The 17,660-nt window shown below is 45.5% G+C and overlaps 1 protein-coding gene and 1 long non-coding RNA gene across 3 annotated transcripts in view; both read left to right on the top strand.

Moving 5' to 3' along the window:
- The window catches only part of LOC146859843 (uncharacterized), a 43,267-nt gene extending 26,688 nt beyond the window's left edge, over positions 1-16,579 (top strand). The window contains exons 3-4 of one of the 2 annotated variants that reach the window (XR_014979058.1): positions 82-138; positions 16,310-16,579. This is a non-coding gene — a long non-coding RNA (uncharacterized LOC146859843). Of the gene's footprint in view, positions 1-41; positions 139-16,309 lie in introns of both variants that reach the window. The other variant, XR_014979059.1, reaches the window with a different exon arrangement.
- Positions 16,580-16,749: 170 nt separating this feature from the next.
- Positions 16,750-17,171, top strand: SMIM38 (small integral membrane protein 38). The gene has a single exon (XM_085646299.1). It carries the CDS (start codon positions 16,901-16,903, stop codon positions 17,042-17,044), a length of 144 nt encoding a protein of 47 aa, XP_085502425.1. The 5' UTR covers positions 16,750-16,900; the 3' UTR covers positions 17,045-17,171.
- Positions 17,172-17,660: the final 489 nt, after the last annotated feature.

The raw sequence follows: 17,660 nt of genomic DNA, 5'->3' as shown, positions 1-17,660 counted from the left end.
AGCATAATAATTTTTTATGTGTGCTTTTTATTTCTTTATAGGAAGAATTTTGCATCAATGGGAATTCTGTCTTCTTTACAGGTCCAGGCTTCGGAATTTCCCTGCTGGTCCCTCAGGAGAGAAGCAAAGCAAAAGCAGGTACGTTTTCTTTACCTTTATGGGTCAAACCTTCACCTTCACTGTGCTCTAATGTCCAGTATTCTAGAGATTCACAGGGATAGTGTTCGATTTATGATTTAATCCACTGGAGAGGGATAGAAAAAAAGCCCCAAGTAACTATAAAGTATGGTGGTAAGACTGTTTTAAGCCACCAATGTTGTTATAGGTGCCGTAGGGTACAGTCACCGGGTGAGGGGAGATAGAATCTCAAAAAATACACAAAAAATACAACTCTTGACTCTTGAATATGCCTGCCTTCATGAGTGACCCGCAGTCTTAATCTCTTTTATGCTGCTCCCTCATCTTTCCCACACCCTGACTCTAACACCCGCTGCATAAGACACGCTCCTCCTGGAGTGTGGCTCGGACAGCTGGTCTGTCAGATGGGGTCCAGGCTTCAAGAAAGTACATAGTCCTTCTGTGTTCCATCATGGCTCCTTCAGAGTTGTTGGGTCATCTCACCTCTCCTCCGCCTTCTTTTGGAGTGACCACTGCTCTCCCGGTCCCTAGCAGCTCTTGTAGCGTTCCCGTTCTTGCTGTTTCCTCCTCTTCGGCGTCACTCCGCGATCCAGACTCTCGCTCTGTGGACTCTGTCTCAAATGATGCGTCCTGGGCCTTTTTGTATTGGAGCTGTCTCTGTGGCCAAAACGTAAGGTCTGTGTCAACAGTCTCAGGAGGATCATCATTAAAGGGGAGGCAAGGTGGCAGCATGCAAAGAGAAGGGTTTTTGTGTATGAGCTCCGGGAAAGTATGGTTCCTGATCACACTGCCCTAAGCTAATGTGGCCGTAACCCAAAGAAAAAGGCTCTTTGATCATGCATACACATGGCTAGTTGCAGGCCCAAGCCTGTGGATCAGGCCTTATATATTCACCCACATGATTTCAAGATTGGCGATAGGGTCCTGGTTTAATGTGGTTATAACCCACTATGAATATCCGTCAGCCTTGTGCAATGGCAACTGAGCATATGGCCAGGACTTTATAAGGCCCCTCTTCCTGACCGATGTTGACATGGCAGAATGAACATGGCCTTTCACATGTCCAAGAGGGGATGAAAGCTAGCCCTTTCCTTTGGGCTGCCACTGTACTGAGACCCTCTGGATGTAACTATATGATCAAGGACTTTTCTCATCCACCAGAGCTGTTGGGTTAAGCATCTGGCCTTTAACTACGCCTTGCTTTTAGCCTTTACTTTTAACATTTATAAGTCACCCCTGAGTTAGGTTCTAAATGCCCATAGCACAGGGTTTAAGTTATTTAAAAAGTAGGACATGTAAGTGTAATGCTTTAAATGTCACCTGACTTTCTGATGGCTTCCCTTTGGTGAGATATTGGTGAGATATTGTTTGCTCGAAGACAGTGGACAAAAGGACTTGGGTGTGTGAGTGTGTTTTAATTTCCTGAACAAGTTGTCCTTGTGGCTGTGTCCAGCCCCTTCCTGAACTTCAAAGAATGCCTACCCTGTTACTGGTTGGTGTTGCTCACACTTGGCCCTCTCTCTCTTTTGTCTTACTAGCCAGCTTGGCCCCAAACCCAGTGGGAGGGGCAGCTGCCCCAAAACTGGTTTGAAGTGATCAGAAGGGATGGCTTGCTCATTAACATAGCTGCATTTCTACCTGGGCACTGGGAGCTCTGACCAGGGGAAGAAAGGTTCTGCCATGTTGAACTTAGTTAGAGAGGGACACTGTGGGATAGTTTACAGTAAAACACAGGAAGTGCTGCAAAAGTGGGTAGGGTCACTCTTGGAAACTTTAACTCCAATGGTTTGGGAGTGGCAAGAGTTTTCCCAACTCACAGGCTGGCACTGGGTATAAATGTGACATCCCCAGTACCCCGACCAGTACATAATCAGAAGGGCTGCCCTGCTGGGTGAAAAACCTTAAGGAAGACCAGACCTGCGTGCTTTGAATCCAGTCCTCCAGAAGTGACCCGATTGGTCAGTTGGGGGACCTCCTGTTTGAGCTGGAGTGTTAAGAGGCTGTTTGTCATTTTGCAGCTTGTTATAGAGGGTTCTAGCCAATCCTATGCTTAAAGACTTTGCTGTAGAAATGGCAAAATACGTTGCCCCTTTCCAGCTCAGCATGGATGGCACTGGGCTAATCTTCTGCTTAAAAACTTTGGTAGGAAAACAGACATTTGAGGTGAGCAGATTCAGAGTGTCGCTGGTGTTGTAGGATGCTCTATATATAAGCTGCTCTACAGCTAAACTTAGGAACTAACCAGAGTTCTCTGCTTTCTTTTGTATACAAATTATATGGCACTCTAAGCATTAAAGGGTATAGCATATATATTTGTCACTGAAAAAAACAAAGGTTAAAGTAATGTTATAATTAGATAAATATGTCAGTGACACCATTAATGTTTTGAACTCAAAAAACCACAGACATTCACCATTTATAGTTGCAGAGCTAACTGTAACTTGTGTCCCTGCCATGCACTGCTTATGACCTCACATATTACATCACTTATAACATATTCTATAACATCATTATGACATCACTGATGACATCTCGAATGCCATCACTTATGACATCATTCAAAGAGTTTGCTTATTTATTTTATAATTTACATAGTGGCGGCTAACTACCATATTACTTCTCTACCTAATTTTTTACTGCCTGTGTCCAGCTAATGGGTGTGAGTGGTTAAAAAATGCATCATAGGAGTGTACAGGTAATGAACACATTAAAAATGTTTGTATTGAAAGGTGTCTCTGTGTGCAGATGACAGTTAACGACTTATGTCCAGTATGTTCCACAGAGGTTTTCTGGTTCTGCAGAAAAAGTTTCCAAAAGGGCAAATATTCTGCATAGTATCTTCTAATTATTGTAAGCAGCCTTGAGTTATTAGAATGAATTGTCTAAGCATGATAATTTCTACATAACGTTGAAAGCTGTGTGCACCAGGCACTAACCTATGCATATGTGCTTCTTTTACTTCAGAAGATGGGATATCTGTAAAGATTTCACCATCGTATGAATGCTGTAGGTAGTATAATCTATAGCACCTTCAGACCATGGTTATTTCAGGTGAGTAATGTCTGTTTTGACAAGTGTTGCTTAGAGTGTACAGTGTTCTTAGTAGATACTTCTTAACACTCTGTAGTGTAGTGGGTCTGGTGGCAAAGTGGACTAATGCGTCCACTGTAGGAGCCTGTGTTTGACCTCATGGTTCAAATCCCGGTGGGCCCACTCAGCCTTCATTCTTCTGAGGTCGATAAATGAGTACCATTGAGTTGGGTAGTAAAAATCTGTTATTCAGCACCAAGATATTCATCTGGGAGAACATGCACTTTACAAATACATGGTATTATGGTATGTATCTCTCATGAGAGTTTCACTGTCGGCAAACAGTGTAGTACAAAGTAAACTCTCTCTATAGAGTTCATGTTATGGTATGTATCTCTCATGAGAGTTTCACTGTCGGCAAACAGTGTAGTACAAAGTAAACTCTCTCCATAGAGTAAACACTGTTTACAGTATCCATTTTTCTACTCATGTACACTACATTTCTCACTGTAGGTTCGGTGACTGTGAAGGGTTTGATACAGCAAAAAGCTGTTCATAGTAGGACATTAGTCATGAAACAGAAATTGAGAATCTGCAGTAACTTATTTTTCTCTGATCAGTTGTATACCGAACAAACACTGTGTGCAGTAGGGGGTTTATCTGTGGTTGATTATTAATGTGAACTAGGCTACCCGTGTATTGTATGATATAGGGTCAATGCTTCGTATTATTCTGGTCTGTTTTGTTCTTTTTTCAGGCTTCAAATGCCATACTAGTTTATAGAGTACTGTGTACAAAGAAGCTTGGATGATGTCATCAGTGATATCATCAATGATGTAATTTGAGATGCCATCAGTGATGGCATAAATGATGTCATAGAACATGTAATTAGAGTTATAATATGTGAGGTCATAAGCAGTGCATGTGGGGTGCTAGTTATAGTTAACTCTGCAAACTATAAATGGTTCATTTCTGATTTCTTTTGAGTTAAAAAGGTTTTGTCACTGACCTAATCCCCTAACTATAATGTTACTTTAACCTTTGTTTTTTCAAGTAAATTTCTAAGGTTTATTTACATCCAAACATCTTTTAATCACACTAAACTGTAACGATACTTTAACCTTTTTTTTCCAGTGAATTTCTAGTTTTTAAGGTCTCGTGTGGCGTTGCAGGGCAGAGCCCTGCTCCGCCTTCGCGAGAGATTTAGTAGGAGAGGACTTTCAGAAGAGGGCTTTAAGCCCCGCCACTCATTTCCATTGGCCGGCGTCACCGTTTTTGCTAAACGGTGGCCTGCAATTGGAAATTAGGGTTTTCTGGGGACGCCTTTTCGCCTCCGAGTCGACTCGGTGGCCTGCTTCACGGCTGACGTGAAGCACTTTCTTATCTTTATGGGGCCATGTGTTTAGAAACGCATGGCCCCATAAAGACAAGGGATCGAACTGTAACTTGTGTTTGCATCGCGCTTTCAGTTTCACTTAAAGTGAAAGCGCGATGCTAAACACACTGCTGTGTGCGTAATGGCGACAGCTTGTTCCTTTTGGTGAGGGCTTGTTTTAGGGAAGTCTGCACTCAACGATGCGTCGCTCCACTGCACATACAAAGGTAATCTGTATTTCTACTCTACTGTTTGTATCTTCATCGTGTTACGGTACCATCTTCGTCACACAGAAGCAAGTCTAACGGGCAAACAATATTCTACGATCTGCTGCTACGCTTTCCTCTTCGATGTTCACAGAGATATGCCCTGCAGAATATAATTACATGCGATTGCCGAGCAACGCGGGGTAAAGCGCACCATTTGTGTATCTACTTGGCTTTCCATCTTTTCCTCTCAACATTTTTCACTTTGGCAATGCGCTGCGTCACTGCCACCGCCATACCATCAATAACTGGAGGAGAATCACAATGTGAACTATTAATGAAGGCAAAAACAAGCGCCATCATTATTTCTGGCCAGGAAAAGTGCTCAGCCACCATCACACCTTAATTGAGGATGACGCAGAGGTTTGGCCGCTTTGCTTTTTCAAAGGTCGGTGATGTACATTCGCCAGTCTCTGAAGGATTGATTGTTTAACCCAACACAAAGGAGAGCTGAGCGAGAACGAGAAGCCGGGCTGTCACGGCAGCCACTTACCCATGCAGGGATCGCTGCTCATTTCAAGGAGCTGCCCCTTGTGTACACGTACCCAGATGCTGCTTTATAATAACGCCGCTTCCTTGTTGGGGAGAGTGACGGAGGAAACGAGGGCCATCACCTAAAAATAGAGTCCCCCCATTTATCTGCTTGTAGCAGTTGTTGCTGCACACCCTGACACCTCTCAGTTTGTTCCAACTGCGGCCCCTGGAGGCAACCGCTAGCTACAAGTTGGTAAGCGAACATGTTTAGAATAGGCTAATAACATCAGTTCTGCTGCTACACTTGGAAGTTAAGTCGATCATACAGCCACAGAGAAAATTAAATGCCAGTATATCGAAGTAGGGCTCTTTTTCTTTTCGCAGATTTATATAGCGCGAACTCGAGCCAAAGGTATTGGAGCGCATTACAAGAGCCCCAGTTACGTTATACAAGGATACATTCATTGTTTTGGTAGGCATGGGGAGATTAAGTGATTTGCCCAGAATCACAGGATATGGAGTCGACCCCGAGGCGCGAACCTTGCTTTCCCAGCTCCAAAGTCGGCAATCTAGCCCTGAGACCACATCCTCTCCCCTGCTCTTTTTCTTATGCGATGCAACAAATTACTTAAAATTAAAAATATATAAAGGTCAGATGCACAGTAGTTAACAACAGAGGCTAGAAAACAATGCTAATGTGAGCGTGGCCAATTTCTAACTTGAATTGGTTGTAAAACGCACAGCAGTCTCTGAAGCTTGACCCTGCCTCCATTCCATTTTAAGTACACAATTCCAAAATGGCCAAGCAGGGCAAAAGGGGAGGCTGGCCGGCACAGGAGGAAACGAGGAGCTAGAAATGTATGACAAAACTAATAACATAGAAACCTGGAAAATAGACTTAACGTTTTTTAGGGATTTATAGAATTCACAAAATCAACTCCTCGTTTTATGACAAACCTCCCAGTAGTGTTACGTTTTAATGTAAATGTTTACATTCCCTTTATTGTGGCAACTGTTCATGTTCTGCTAGCTACTCCGTCGGTGTTTAGTTATGTGGAAGCCAGACCTTCAAAGATTCGGCCTTCGGTTCTGATAGGCTGAAAACGATATTGTGCCTTTAATGTCGATTGGAGTACGCACTTTGGGCATGCGCAGTGTGTTTTCAGTGCAAAGCTGATCTGCTTCAGTGTTGAATAATCAGCTAGTGGGGGTGGATGGTAGTTGCCGCATGGGTTGGTTGCTGCCGCAGCGTAAGGGCAGAAGATAGCAATACGAATGTTGAAAACGCATTTTATTCCAGTACTTTTGTTTTCACCACCCATTTATAGAGCGGCCAACACGAAAAAGCTCCGAAAACAAACCATGTGGAAAAGCACCTTGCACATACCAGAAAGGTTTCTGCAAGTTTATGTAATGTGTAAACTGACGGTGAACATTCGCTTATAATTTTAAAAAGTTCTGGGTAGCGGTCGAAGTGCATTAAAAAAAAGAATGTGAACTAAGATGGTTCTAGCAATGGGGGCGGGTGCCGAAGGCGTGACTAACACAACTAAATATGTTTTTTTTTGGTCTTTCATCTTTAGGTAACGACATATTAAATAATGCACCGGTTAAATAAAAAGATAAATACAAGGTAAATGAATCAGTGGGAAATGCACTGTTGTACATTATGGAACCTAATGCACCACAGAGATTTGTGTGTAACCAGAGAGCCACAGAACAGTATCTTGGTTGGAGCACTAGAGAACAGAAAGTGTGTGAGATAGAAGCCCAGTCACAGGTAGTTCAACAGAGCTCTGTGGGCAGTTTATAAAGGGAATATTAACGAAATTCCAACTTAAAAAACAGACACCTTTTAGATATCCCCTAACCTTACAGGGGTAAATACCATTGCCTACACTTTACAACTGAGCCCCCAGTAATCGTGCAAAATTTTGGGAGTGAAACCCCTAACCAGGGTACGAGTCTAAGACCTTAATCATTAGGCCAGACCCACTTTTCTTTCTGCTAAACTCTAACTGAGCAGAATCAATGGAATTGAACCTGTAACCTTGAGAGTAATAATCTCAGACCTTAATCATTAGGTCACAGTGACTCTCCCCCTACACGAGATCTAACTGAACCGAATCAATGAAGATTGAACCTGTAAGCTTGAGGGTAAAATTCTCAATACCTTAACCATTAGGCAACAGTGACTCCGTTTGATTACCAGCCTGCACAAATGCACTCACCCGATACAAGCCCCATACGCTGCGCTTCCTTAAATACGGCGCTTACACACGGCGCTTCAACAGCTGACTCAAACGCCCTGATACTACCAGAGAACTCACTGAACGGAAACAATGGGAATCGAACCCTGAGAGCGCATTGGGTTACTAAGCGCCAAAGGCCTTAATCATTAATCTACACCCCCCGCGAACCGCCGCGCCTACCGTCTTTCACGACGACCTCCCAGCCCACGGACCCGCCTGCAACACTGCGAGTTCGCGCTCGACCGAAACCGCACCGCACTGAAACCTTCCTCGGGTCCACCGTCGGTGCAGATAAGACCTTCCTCCTTCGCCGCAGTAACCGTCCGTCACCGGGATCCTTATGACCATCGACGACCGCTCCGACCACAGATAAAATCTTCCTTGAACGCAGTACCTGAAAAACAAAAGAAAGAAAGGTTACGGGTCCGCAGCCGGCCTGGGGACCCTATCTGTGGGGAGGAAGAACAAGAGACTGTTCTGCTCCCCACCACCTATTTTTAAACAGGGCGCCCAGGCCGACCGGCTGAGACCGGTCAGCCTGGACGCAAGCTGGACGTGTCTGCGCCGGAAGCACGGGAGTGCTTCCGGCGCACAAACAACACCTTTCCCTATTGGTTGTTGCGGGGGGGGAGTGCCGCGTCACTCGCTGACGCGGCCTCCCTCCCCCTTCTAGGTGGCCGGTGACTGGTGCGACCGCCATAATGGCGGCGCGTCCTAGTCAGCCCGCGCCTTTTCCAGGATCCCCCTCAGAACGCAAGTTGTAGAACTGGCTGCTACGAAAAGGTGTCTGGGTCTGCTATGGTAAGAAGCTGGAATGCACATTTTAAAAAACGCAGGAATAAGACATTTTTTAAAGGGAAAGTGTGCCTAAAGGCATGCATTGTGTTATCTTGAAAGCAACAGTGCACTGAATGATGAAAGATGAAGCTTGCGGGAGATCTCTTTCAAAGTAGTGTTTACGTGAAATCTTTCTGGAACGCGTCATGTGACAAGGTCTGATGCAGTGCTAAATGAATCCAGTAACGTGGCGGGAGGGGTGAGAGATTGGGACGGAGGCAGTGCTAAATGAAACAATTAATGTGGCAGAAGGTGTGAGGGGCGGACGTAGCAAATAACTGGGGCAACAAGCACTAGAGCGGGAGGTGGGGCCGCAATGATGACATATGAGCAGGGAAGCGGGTGCCGGGCTGAATAAACCCAAACAGAACACAAACACTTATGGGAAGAGCTTGTTCAGAATAAAAAACAAACATTTGCAATGCAATAGGTCTTGCATTTACGCGTGTTTGAGCTATTGACATTGCAAATGACAATGCCTTTTATTTTTGTTTTCGTTTTTAAAACATTACTAAAAGGCATTGTCATTTACAATGCCAATAGCTTAAACTCGCGTAAATGCGAGACCTATTGCATTGCAAATGCTTGTTATTAATGTAAATAATATTGTATTATCATACACAATCCAACACGCCCCTCCACCCATGGCTTGCGCAGTGCGCACTGGAGGGTTGTCTACAGAGCCTGTATCAAACCCTGCAGAGGCAGCCAACGCCACCCTGGGCCAAAACATATAGATGAAGGGAGGGAGGGTGCAGCCCGACCCTTAATTGACCTTAGGATACTCTATCCTTTGGGTCCAAAGCCAATTAAAAAGGGTAGGTTTGCTGTGCGGCTCCCTTCTGCAAGCCTTATAAGGCCCCAGGGCCAAACCAATAAGGAAAGGGAAGGGGGCAGTGTGGCCCCCATTCTTGAGCTTCCTTATGGCCCAGGAATCACAGGCTGTTTTTTCTTTAAAAGGTATGGGGGTTGCACACCCCCACCCCCGAATCTTATCAGGTCATAGGGGCCCCATCCTCCCAGGCCATAGTCAATTAATAAGAGGAGGGGGAGTCCAGCCGCTCTTCCCGAGACATTTTTGACCCGATTACCCCATCCCTCAAGGGCAAATTTAATAAAAAGGGGGAGGAGGCGTGCAGCCCCCTTCCCTGAGGCTTATGAGGTCTGGGGTCCACATCCCAGGATAAGTAATCCCGTTCACATGTCACTTAAATATCATAGGATATCAGTTCTTATAGAGCGCTTTGTCATTTGTACATCACAATCCTTTATATATTATTTTCCATTCAAGTGAAAAAGAAATCCTTCCATTATTACCCATTTGCATATTTACACTCTTTGCTCTATTCATATTAATTTCTTCAAGGCACTTTTCTGATAGTACTCAAGATAACATATTCTCTTATTTTTAAGAGTTTTATGTGTAGTCATCTATTTCAACAATGTGGGATTCCATAACCTTTCTTATAAATTCGTCTTATTTTACTTCATGGATATCTGATTTAATTATTGAGACCCACATTTTCATTTCTGTCCTTATTCTCATGTAATGGGATGAGATCTTCCTTTTAAAAATCTATTCTTGTTGTTGGCAGCCTTTATCTGAAGCCCTCTCTACTGTAAATGTACATACAGATCTATATCTTTGTTATGGCCCCAGTGTTCCTCTCTGCCCATCAGGGTGATCATTATAGATTCTGCTTTTGTTCATTTTAGTTCTCTGTTTACCTCGTCTCCATGAGTTCTCGATGAGTGGAATTTCCTAGTACCTTAGATACTCTGTATTCCCTGCATTTCCCCCCAAACGTATTTAGCCATTGGGTAGCTGAAATCCCTGTTTTTATAGCTCTAAGGTGATGCAGGTTCTGAGTTTCACTTTATTTGTGGTGCTTCCTACATACCGTTTTTTTGCAAGTACATTGCAATACATATAGAACATGGTCTGTTTCCTATGTTATATGTTGTTTGATGGTTTTCATTTTCCCATTTGATGGTTCAACAATGTTTATATTCATGCCATGCCTGCATGCCTTTGATGTGGAGCATTTCCAAAAGACATTCTTGTTCTGGTTGGTTCCTGCCTGGTTCCTTTCGTATAAGCTTTGAATCACTAGAGGTCAAGAGGAAGAGGTGTGGCGCCGCGGCCAGGGCGAAGGAATCTGGGGGTCACGGTTCGATCCCCGGCGCCGGAGGCAGATTAGTCCAGCACCATGTGACTCTGGGCAATAGCTTACTTAATCTTCCCGACGGCCCCCAGCGCCTAGAGACCCTTACGGATGATTGTTCGCGCTTTACAAATGTGGATTATTATTATATCTGCTACTGATGAAATTTTTTGCCATATGTCATTTGTGGAGAGTTTAGCAGTTTGTCTCTTAACTCATCATTCATTAGCAGTATTTTCCAATTTCTCTGTACAATTTTTTTATCTCTTTATGCAATTTATAAAAATCCATATTAAGTCTTGTTGAGTGTAGGGAAGTGCCCATTTTACAGTAGTGGCCGCCATAAACAAAGGGTGGTAGTGTGGGTGGGGTTGCACAGGAGGCGTCGCGAGGGGACCAAAATATAAAGAAATAACAATAAAACATACCTTTTGCCGCCGCCTACCTCCAGCGTTGCGTCTCATCCCGCTGCCTATACTCTTCTCGTCTGCTGGTCCCAGCAGCCCCCAGGACAGACTCCCTGTCCAATCCCCACGCTGAAGATCAACGCATGGATTGGTCCGAGCAGGCAGGAAAGACGCCTTGCTCTGATCGGGGAGCCTGTGGGGTTTCTCCAGCCGGGCTGCTCAATGCAGCTGGGCTGGAGAAAATCGAAGTGCACATGTGATGTTTTGGTCAGCTGGAGACAGCCGGCCAACACACACATGAGTAGTCAGGGAATGGAGTGCACCAGCACTCCTCCTCCCCCCTCCTATACCTTGGCCTGCCCCTCCCAACACTGCTGGTTAAGAGCCAGCAAATTTAAAATAAAACCATACAAGAACATTGTTTTATTTTAGAATTGCTGTCTCAGAGCCATTGCAGCCTATGTGTCTTGGTGCAGAGAACAAGCAAAGAGTTGACATGGCACACATCCCTGTGTGCCATGCCTGAAAAGTACTACAGGTGGTATAGGTAAGTTAGCCCCTACAGCAGGCCTTACAGCCCAAGGCAGGGTTCACTGTAACCAGGTGAGGGCATACCTGCATGAGTTGATGTGTCCCTATGATATCTGAGTTCACTCTTAGATACCACAAGTGCCCAGGGAAGCCGTCCCAAGTGCATGGGCTTGACACTTGTGATTACGAGTTCCCCAGCTACATGATGGCTTCACTGCACGCCCACATGTTTAGTACCAAACATCTTGTCACTGATGCTACCGTTGGATTTATTAAGAAATGCACCCAGAGGGCATCTTAGAGGTGCCCCCTGAAAACCTACAGACCACTAGTGTGTTGATTGACTGCTCTCAACAAGCCAGCCACCTTAGATAAGTTTCTGACCTCCTGGGGTTTGTCCCTAACCACAAGGAGCATCTTTGCACATCCAGCCCAGAAAACCTAACACCTCAGGACCCGAGCAGCATGGCCGGGGACCAAAGTACCGACAGTGTCCCCCTGCCCCAACACCCTTGCAACCCAAGCCTCCATTTGGGAGCTCTGAGACTTGTCCCTGAGTCCCCCTGTTCAGCCTGCTTTCAGGTGGCCCACATTCACCGCGCATCCAGCCCAGCTACAACCTCACCAGCACCTCACTCCCTGTGAAACCCGGGCAGCTCCAGAAGAACTGCAGGTGACTTCAGACCTTGGCCCACTATACCTCGAATCCCAGAAGGTAAACCCCTGAAACTGATTGTACTCACATTTATGCATTGATGACTTTTTCCCTGCCAGGTTGAATTCCCTCTGGAGGTCAGCAAATAGTATGTAGGCTTGCTTCCTTCAAATATCTCCCAGATGTTCTACACTAATGAGTTCCCACTTCTGGCACCCTGTCAGCTTCCCTATTTCTGACAGCAGTGCGCTGCTGAGCCAAAGTGGCGTTAGAACGGTCAGTTTACCCTTCCAGCCAAACCAACGGGTGGCCTCCTTCCACAAATATACTACTAATTGTGCACTCCCACTGAACCATACTGGAGGCCCCCATACCCACCCGACCCATGGCCACCTTGTCCACCCTGTAAGCCTGGTCTTGGTGATTGGCAAACAGACAGTCGTTCACGACCAAGAGTTGAGAGGCACAATAATATTTTAAAACATCAGGGACGGTCAACCCTCTATCGTACACCCCTCGCTGTGGTTTGCCCAATGCTACCCTAGGGGATCCACTTTCCGCAACAGTTTACGGACCTCCTGATCAATGCCCCTAAGTACAGCTGGTGGAATCCGGTAGGGTGTGTTTTGCATGATATAGAGCAGTCTCAGCAGGCACATCATCTGAAAAAAATGCTCTGCTTATTAACGTCAGTGGCAGGAATCCCAGTGTGTCTTATCTCCGCTGAGTCTTTCCAACTGTGGCTCAATTTTCTTCCTATGGAACTCCGATGGGTCCTGTGCTATGTATATCTCTAAATATTAGAACCCTTCCCGGCACACTGGGGCTAGACAGTCCTCAGGCAGGCGGGGAGCCTGCTCGGACAGGGGATACACCACGGACTTGGACCAATTGATTGTGTACCTAGAGTGATCATCAAAAATACAAAACACCTGCATTACACGAACAATGGAAGAGTGAGGGAGTGCAATGTACAAGAGAACATCATCTGCGTAAAGGGAGATCCGTTCCTCCCATCCTCCTGGTGCCTCTATATCCCAGATTAATGGGTCCCCTTGAACCTATTTTGCCACTGGTTTAAGTGCCAAAAATCAAACTTTGTTCCCCAGCTCTAAAATCGGCGCCTTTCACTGCTATGTTATAGCTTTTCCCCAATGGCATTTGCCTCTCCTATGCTTGTGTGGTTGCATCTATTACTGTAAGCGGCTGCAGGTGGTTGTTTTTCCAAATGTGTGCATGTCTGTCTGTGCATGCATGGTTCTATGGCTCTGTGCTTGCACGTTTGTGTGTGTCTATCTGCGCATCTATGTTTATATTTAAGAGGTTTTTTTAACCCCTTCTGTGCCCATGACGAGATAGTCTCGTCATGGAGCGCGGTTGCGCTGTGCCCATGACGAGACTATCTCGTCATGGACCCCGCCCGCTAATGAAAGGGCCAGCACAGGAGGGGGAAAGGGCGGGGCACTCAAGGGGTTAAATGCGCACAAAAGACCCAGGGGGTGAGTGAAAGTGCTTTACTAAAAACACTATCTGCGACAATAACTACTGGCTGGGAAAAGATCAACCTCATTAGCACTTAAAAGGGGCCATCCAGGGAAGGGAAAAACAGTTCTCTTTACCTATTACTGGCACTACATATCCAGCAATCGCCAACAATTTTTGATTATGTAGGCCATGGGTCTGAGACCTATTGTGACATCATTCACAGGATGGCTATACAAGGCAACAAAAATGATTATTACTGTCTTATAACTTCTCAACATGCTGCACAATAGGTACACTGCTCTACAACGAAGCCTAAACACATTAGCAAAGCCAATAGGTCTGGCAAAACACTTATAAGGTCCCAAAGGCGAGACCTATTGGCTATGCCAATGCTTGTTTTTATAAAGGGTAGGGGCGTATGGCCCCCTCTCCAAGTTATTGTATCCCTAGGGACCCTGGGCCTCCGGTGTTTCTAGGTGAGTGCCCTGGTGCCCACCTAAGGCACCCACCAAACTGTATGTTGGGGGTTACTGGGGGTGCCCTAGGGCTCCCGTGGGCCTGCCCTAGGGTTCCCGTGGGCCTGCCAGCTCCCTGCATGCACCCACCCTGGGTGCTGCTGGAGCTGGCATTGCTCCTCATCCTCGTCCCCTATTAAGTATATCGGCTCTGGGGATGCGGTATTCAGAGCCTATACAGGCTCGGGGGAGGCTTTGTACCCCCCTTCTCTTTTTTTAAAAGAAGTGGCCCAAGGTAATGGGGTTCCCTTGACCTCCAGGATATTCTACTGCTGCTTCACCACAGTGTTCTTATGAACAACTAGAGCCTTAATGTTCTGTTTTTATGACAAAAGTATGGGACGCGGAAAGCCATCTTGCTGGAGTCAAAGCTGTACGACTGAATACATCGCCTTTAGCAATTAATGAGATGAGGGACTTGTTTTGTTACAGAAATGATGCTTAGTGCACTAAAAAGCCAAACTGACAACAAATGTTCTCTAAATCTTCAAATATCGTCCTTATCAATGTCAGAAAAATGTCTCTTATTCTGAGTAAACAGTGTTTTAATGAACAAGCAGAGTACTAACATTCTGCACTCATGCCTTTGCATGTTACAATACTCATGACATGTTAATTGATATCATTAATCAAATCACTTGTTACATATAATAATGTTTAAATAACTAATGAGTACCACAGTCCTGAGATGCAGTCAGAAGGTGCCCAATATTATAACACACACCCACACACACACACACACAGACACACACACTCACACATGCATGCACGCGCACACACACACAACCGGTAACTGTGTAATATTGGCTTATATTGCATTGTCATTGAGGGTGTCTGGGGCACCATAAACCAAGAGGTCGAAGGCCTGCAAATGTGGGCTGTAAATATCACCTTAACGGTTAACCCCGAGATGACAAAAAGGGCACAAGTCAATGGAAGCAAATGCAGGCCACAACATCCAGAATGACTTAGGTTGCCACATGAAAGCCCAAGATAGGAAACATTATCCTTGATGACATGTCATAGAGGCACCATCTTTCTATTAACAATGCAGTCAACTATAGTTCACCACGACTACGGTGCCAGGTCATGATGGTTTATGGGCACCATGCCATGGTGTGGAACTATGATGTCTCCTTGACATGGATTCATAGTTAACCTGGCCTTGTAATTAAAGAGGCTGGCCAGTGGAAGGCACAGAACAGTTGTCTTTACCAAGACCTGCATCTCTAAAAATCACCATTAATAAACATTCTATAATATGTATTCCTTTGATGAGGTTCTGGGACATATTATGACATCATTCATCGGATGGCCCCTTCAATCGTTCTCTTGAAAAGTTAAATCAACCGGTTGCCGCTCCGTTAGGAAGATTTTGACTCCCCAGCATTAATCAGTGTTTCATGTTTCATATACATAATAGATTTATTTACTTTTCTACTGAGCATGCACATCCCTTTAACGCCTTACCTCCATGAACCTGAAGTGCTCCCTTGAAGCATAAAAGATGGACGGCCTTCACAATTACGTGAGTGGCCCCTGAGATTGTGGTATATCATGGGTATACAGCCTCACAGGCTCAGCAGGGTACCCCTTAATGATGGGCCCCGTGCACCACGGGACCCTTGCATACAGCCTCTAGCTCACTCGATTCTTGGCACAGCGCATGCGCACGCTCCCACGTCCTTGTCTGCGCACCCCGGTCATGGGCTCAGATAAAAGCGTCACAGCCTGTGGTCGGGCCCGAACGACTATGTTGAGCAAATACATGCGCCGCTTCCTTGTCATGCACCTCGGGTACACCTTGGGCGCGGGCCAGGAAGCGCGGCCACCAATTCTAAGGGAACAAAGTGTTTTCTGAATAGGCCCCCTTGCACAGGGTAAGAGGGGTTGGACAGGAAAAACAAAAACTGACAAAAACACAAGAGACGTGTGATTTTCTTTTTGTTTTAATAACTCCCAGACATTTCCTATAACAAGCTCCGTTTCCCTTTGAGGCGGCTGTCTAAAAAAAAAAAAAAACAGTCTAAACTAATCTTCCAAAAGTGTGAACACTGCTTCTGTGGTTTGTCGGGTTTGGCTCCGGAGAATAAAGCAGGATAGATGGGCTAATTGACTAGAACACGCATTTTCAGTGATTTCTATGCTCTGATTTTTTTTTTCTTCCCCTCTCTTTCAGTTTGTCCCAAAAAATTCAGTGTTCGTTTCCTGTAAGACCATTCTTAAGGGCCTGTCGGGCAGCGCCGCGTCTCTTGAAGTGATAGCTAATTGGCGAAATAAAAGGCGCGATTGTCTGCCCTGAGCTGCAAACTGCTGCGTGTGCTGCTGAAAAGAAAAAGGAAAAGGGAAAAGAGGAAAAAAAAGAAGAGGAGGGTGCCCAGATTCGCCGAGCAGCTGCCGCTGAAGATATTTTGAGATTACGTCAGCATCGGAAAAAAGAGGAGGGAAAAAAAGTCTGAACTTCAGAGACATCAGGGGTAGGGGGCTGGAGCGGCTTTATGGTCTTATTTCTTTTTTTTCTCGAATGTCTACCGACAATACAGTCATTGTGAGCGGGAGAGCTGTTAATTCTTTATGAGCGAGTTACTGGGGCTTCTCTTGACTTCATGGTACATTACAGGTCCCAAATCTGTCAGCTGTACTGTTATATCACATTTAGGGAGACCATTTTGGAAATGTACAGATCTGCAGCGTTGTGGCCTTCCAGCGGGAACGCGCTGTTGTAGAATCCAGCCTTCCAACACATCCCTTATATCCACCCGCAGCCAGTATGGAGTCTTCAATCCTGATGGGCTTGCTGGTTTTCATAATACTGACCCGCTTCATTTTGTGGTCTTGTCTCAGCGCCTACCTTGACTACAGACTCGCCAAGAGGTTCCCAAAGCAGTCGCACAAGGGCGCAAAGGAGGACTGACTCGCCGCACTAGGTTCACGAAGGCCACAGACACTCTCTTGGGTAGAGCGTCCTCCATTTTAATATGTCCGAGAGCAAACTGAAAGAATGCCAACTACGGTCTGCTGTGCGGAGAACAACATTTCCGCAGAGTGGCCCATGCTGAATAGCTGTAGACGAAAGAGTCCGGCGCTCATCAGAGCAACTTGTTAGTTAGTTATCACCACAATGTGTATAATACAACACATTCCAACGGGCTTTCAGACCCCAGAGCGCCTTGCTTCTCCATTGTTACTCCACCGTGTCCTTTTATCAGCTTATCGGGTAATTATTTGGTGACTATTCAGCGTTATTCTTAAGATGGCGCTTAGCAGGCCATTCAGCATAGTGCAGATAAACAGAATTTTGGGTAGGGTCTTATTGGGGAGCGGTGCATCAAGGCAAACTGGAGCATCTGTAGAAAAAAATCCAGCACAAAAGGGCCCCCATTTCAAAAGACTGTGCTCACAGGCAGTGAATAGACGAAGGCTATTGAAAATCAAGCCCAAACAGGGGTAACGACAAAGGCGAGTGCGCGTTTTTCACCCTAACCCTCTCCTTGTCACAGTCGTCAGGGCTGGTGTGCTAAACCAGCATG

The sequence above is a fragment of the Triturus cristatus genome, chromosome 3_1, assembly GCF_964204655.1.
Source record: "Triturus cristatus chromosome 3_1, aTriCri1.1, whole genome shotgun sequence".
In the NCBI taxonomy this organism is placed as follows: domain Eukaryota; kingdom Metazoa; phylum Chordata; class Amphibia; order Caudata; family Salamandridae; genus Triturus; species Triturus cristatus.
The sequence above is the reverse complement of the archived record's forward strand: the minus strand, read 5'-3'. Positions and strand labels throughout refer to the sequence as shown.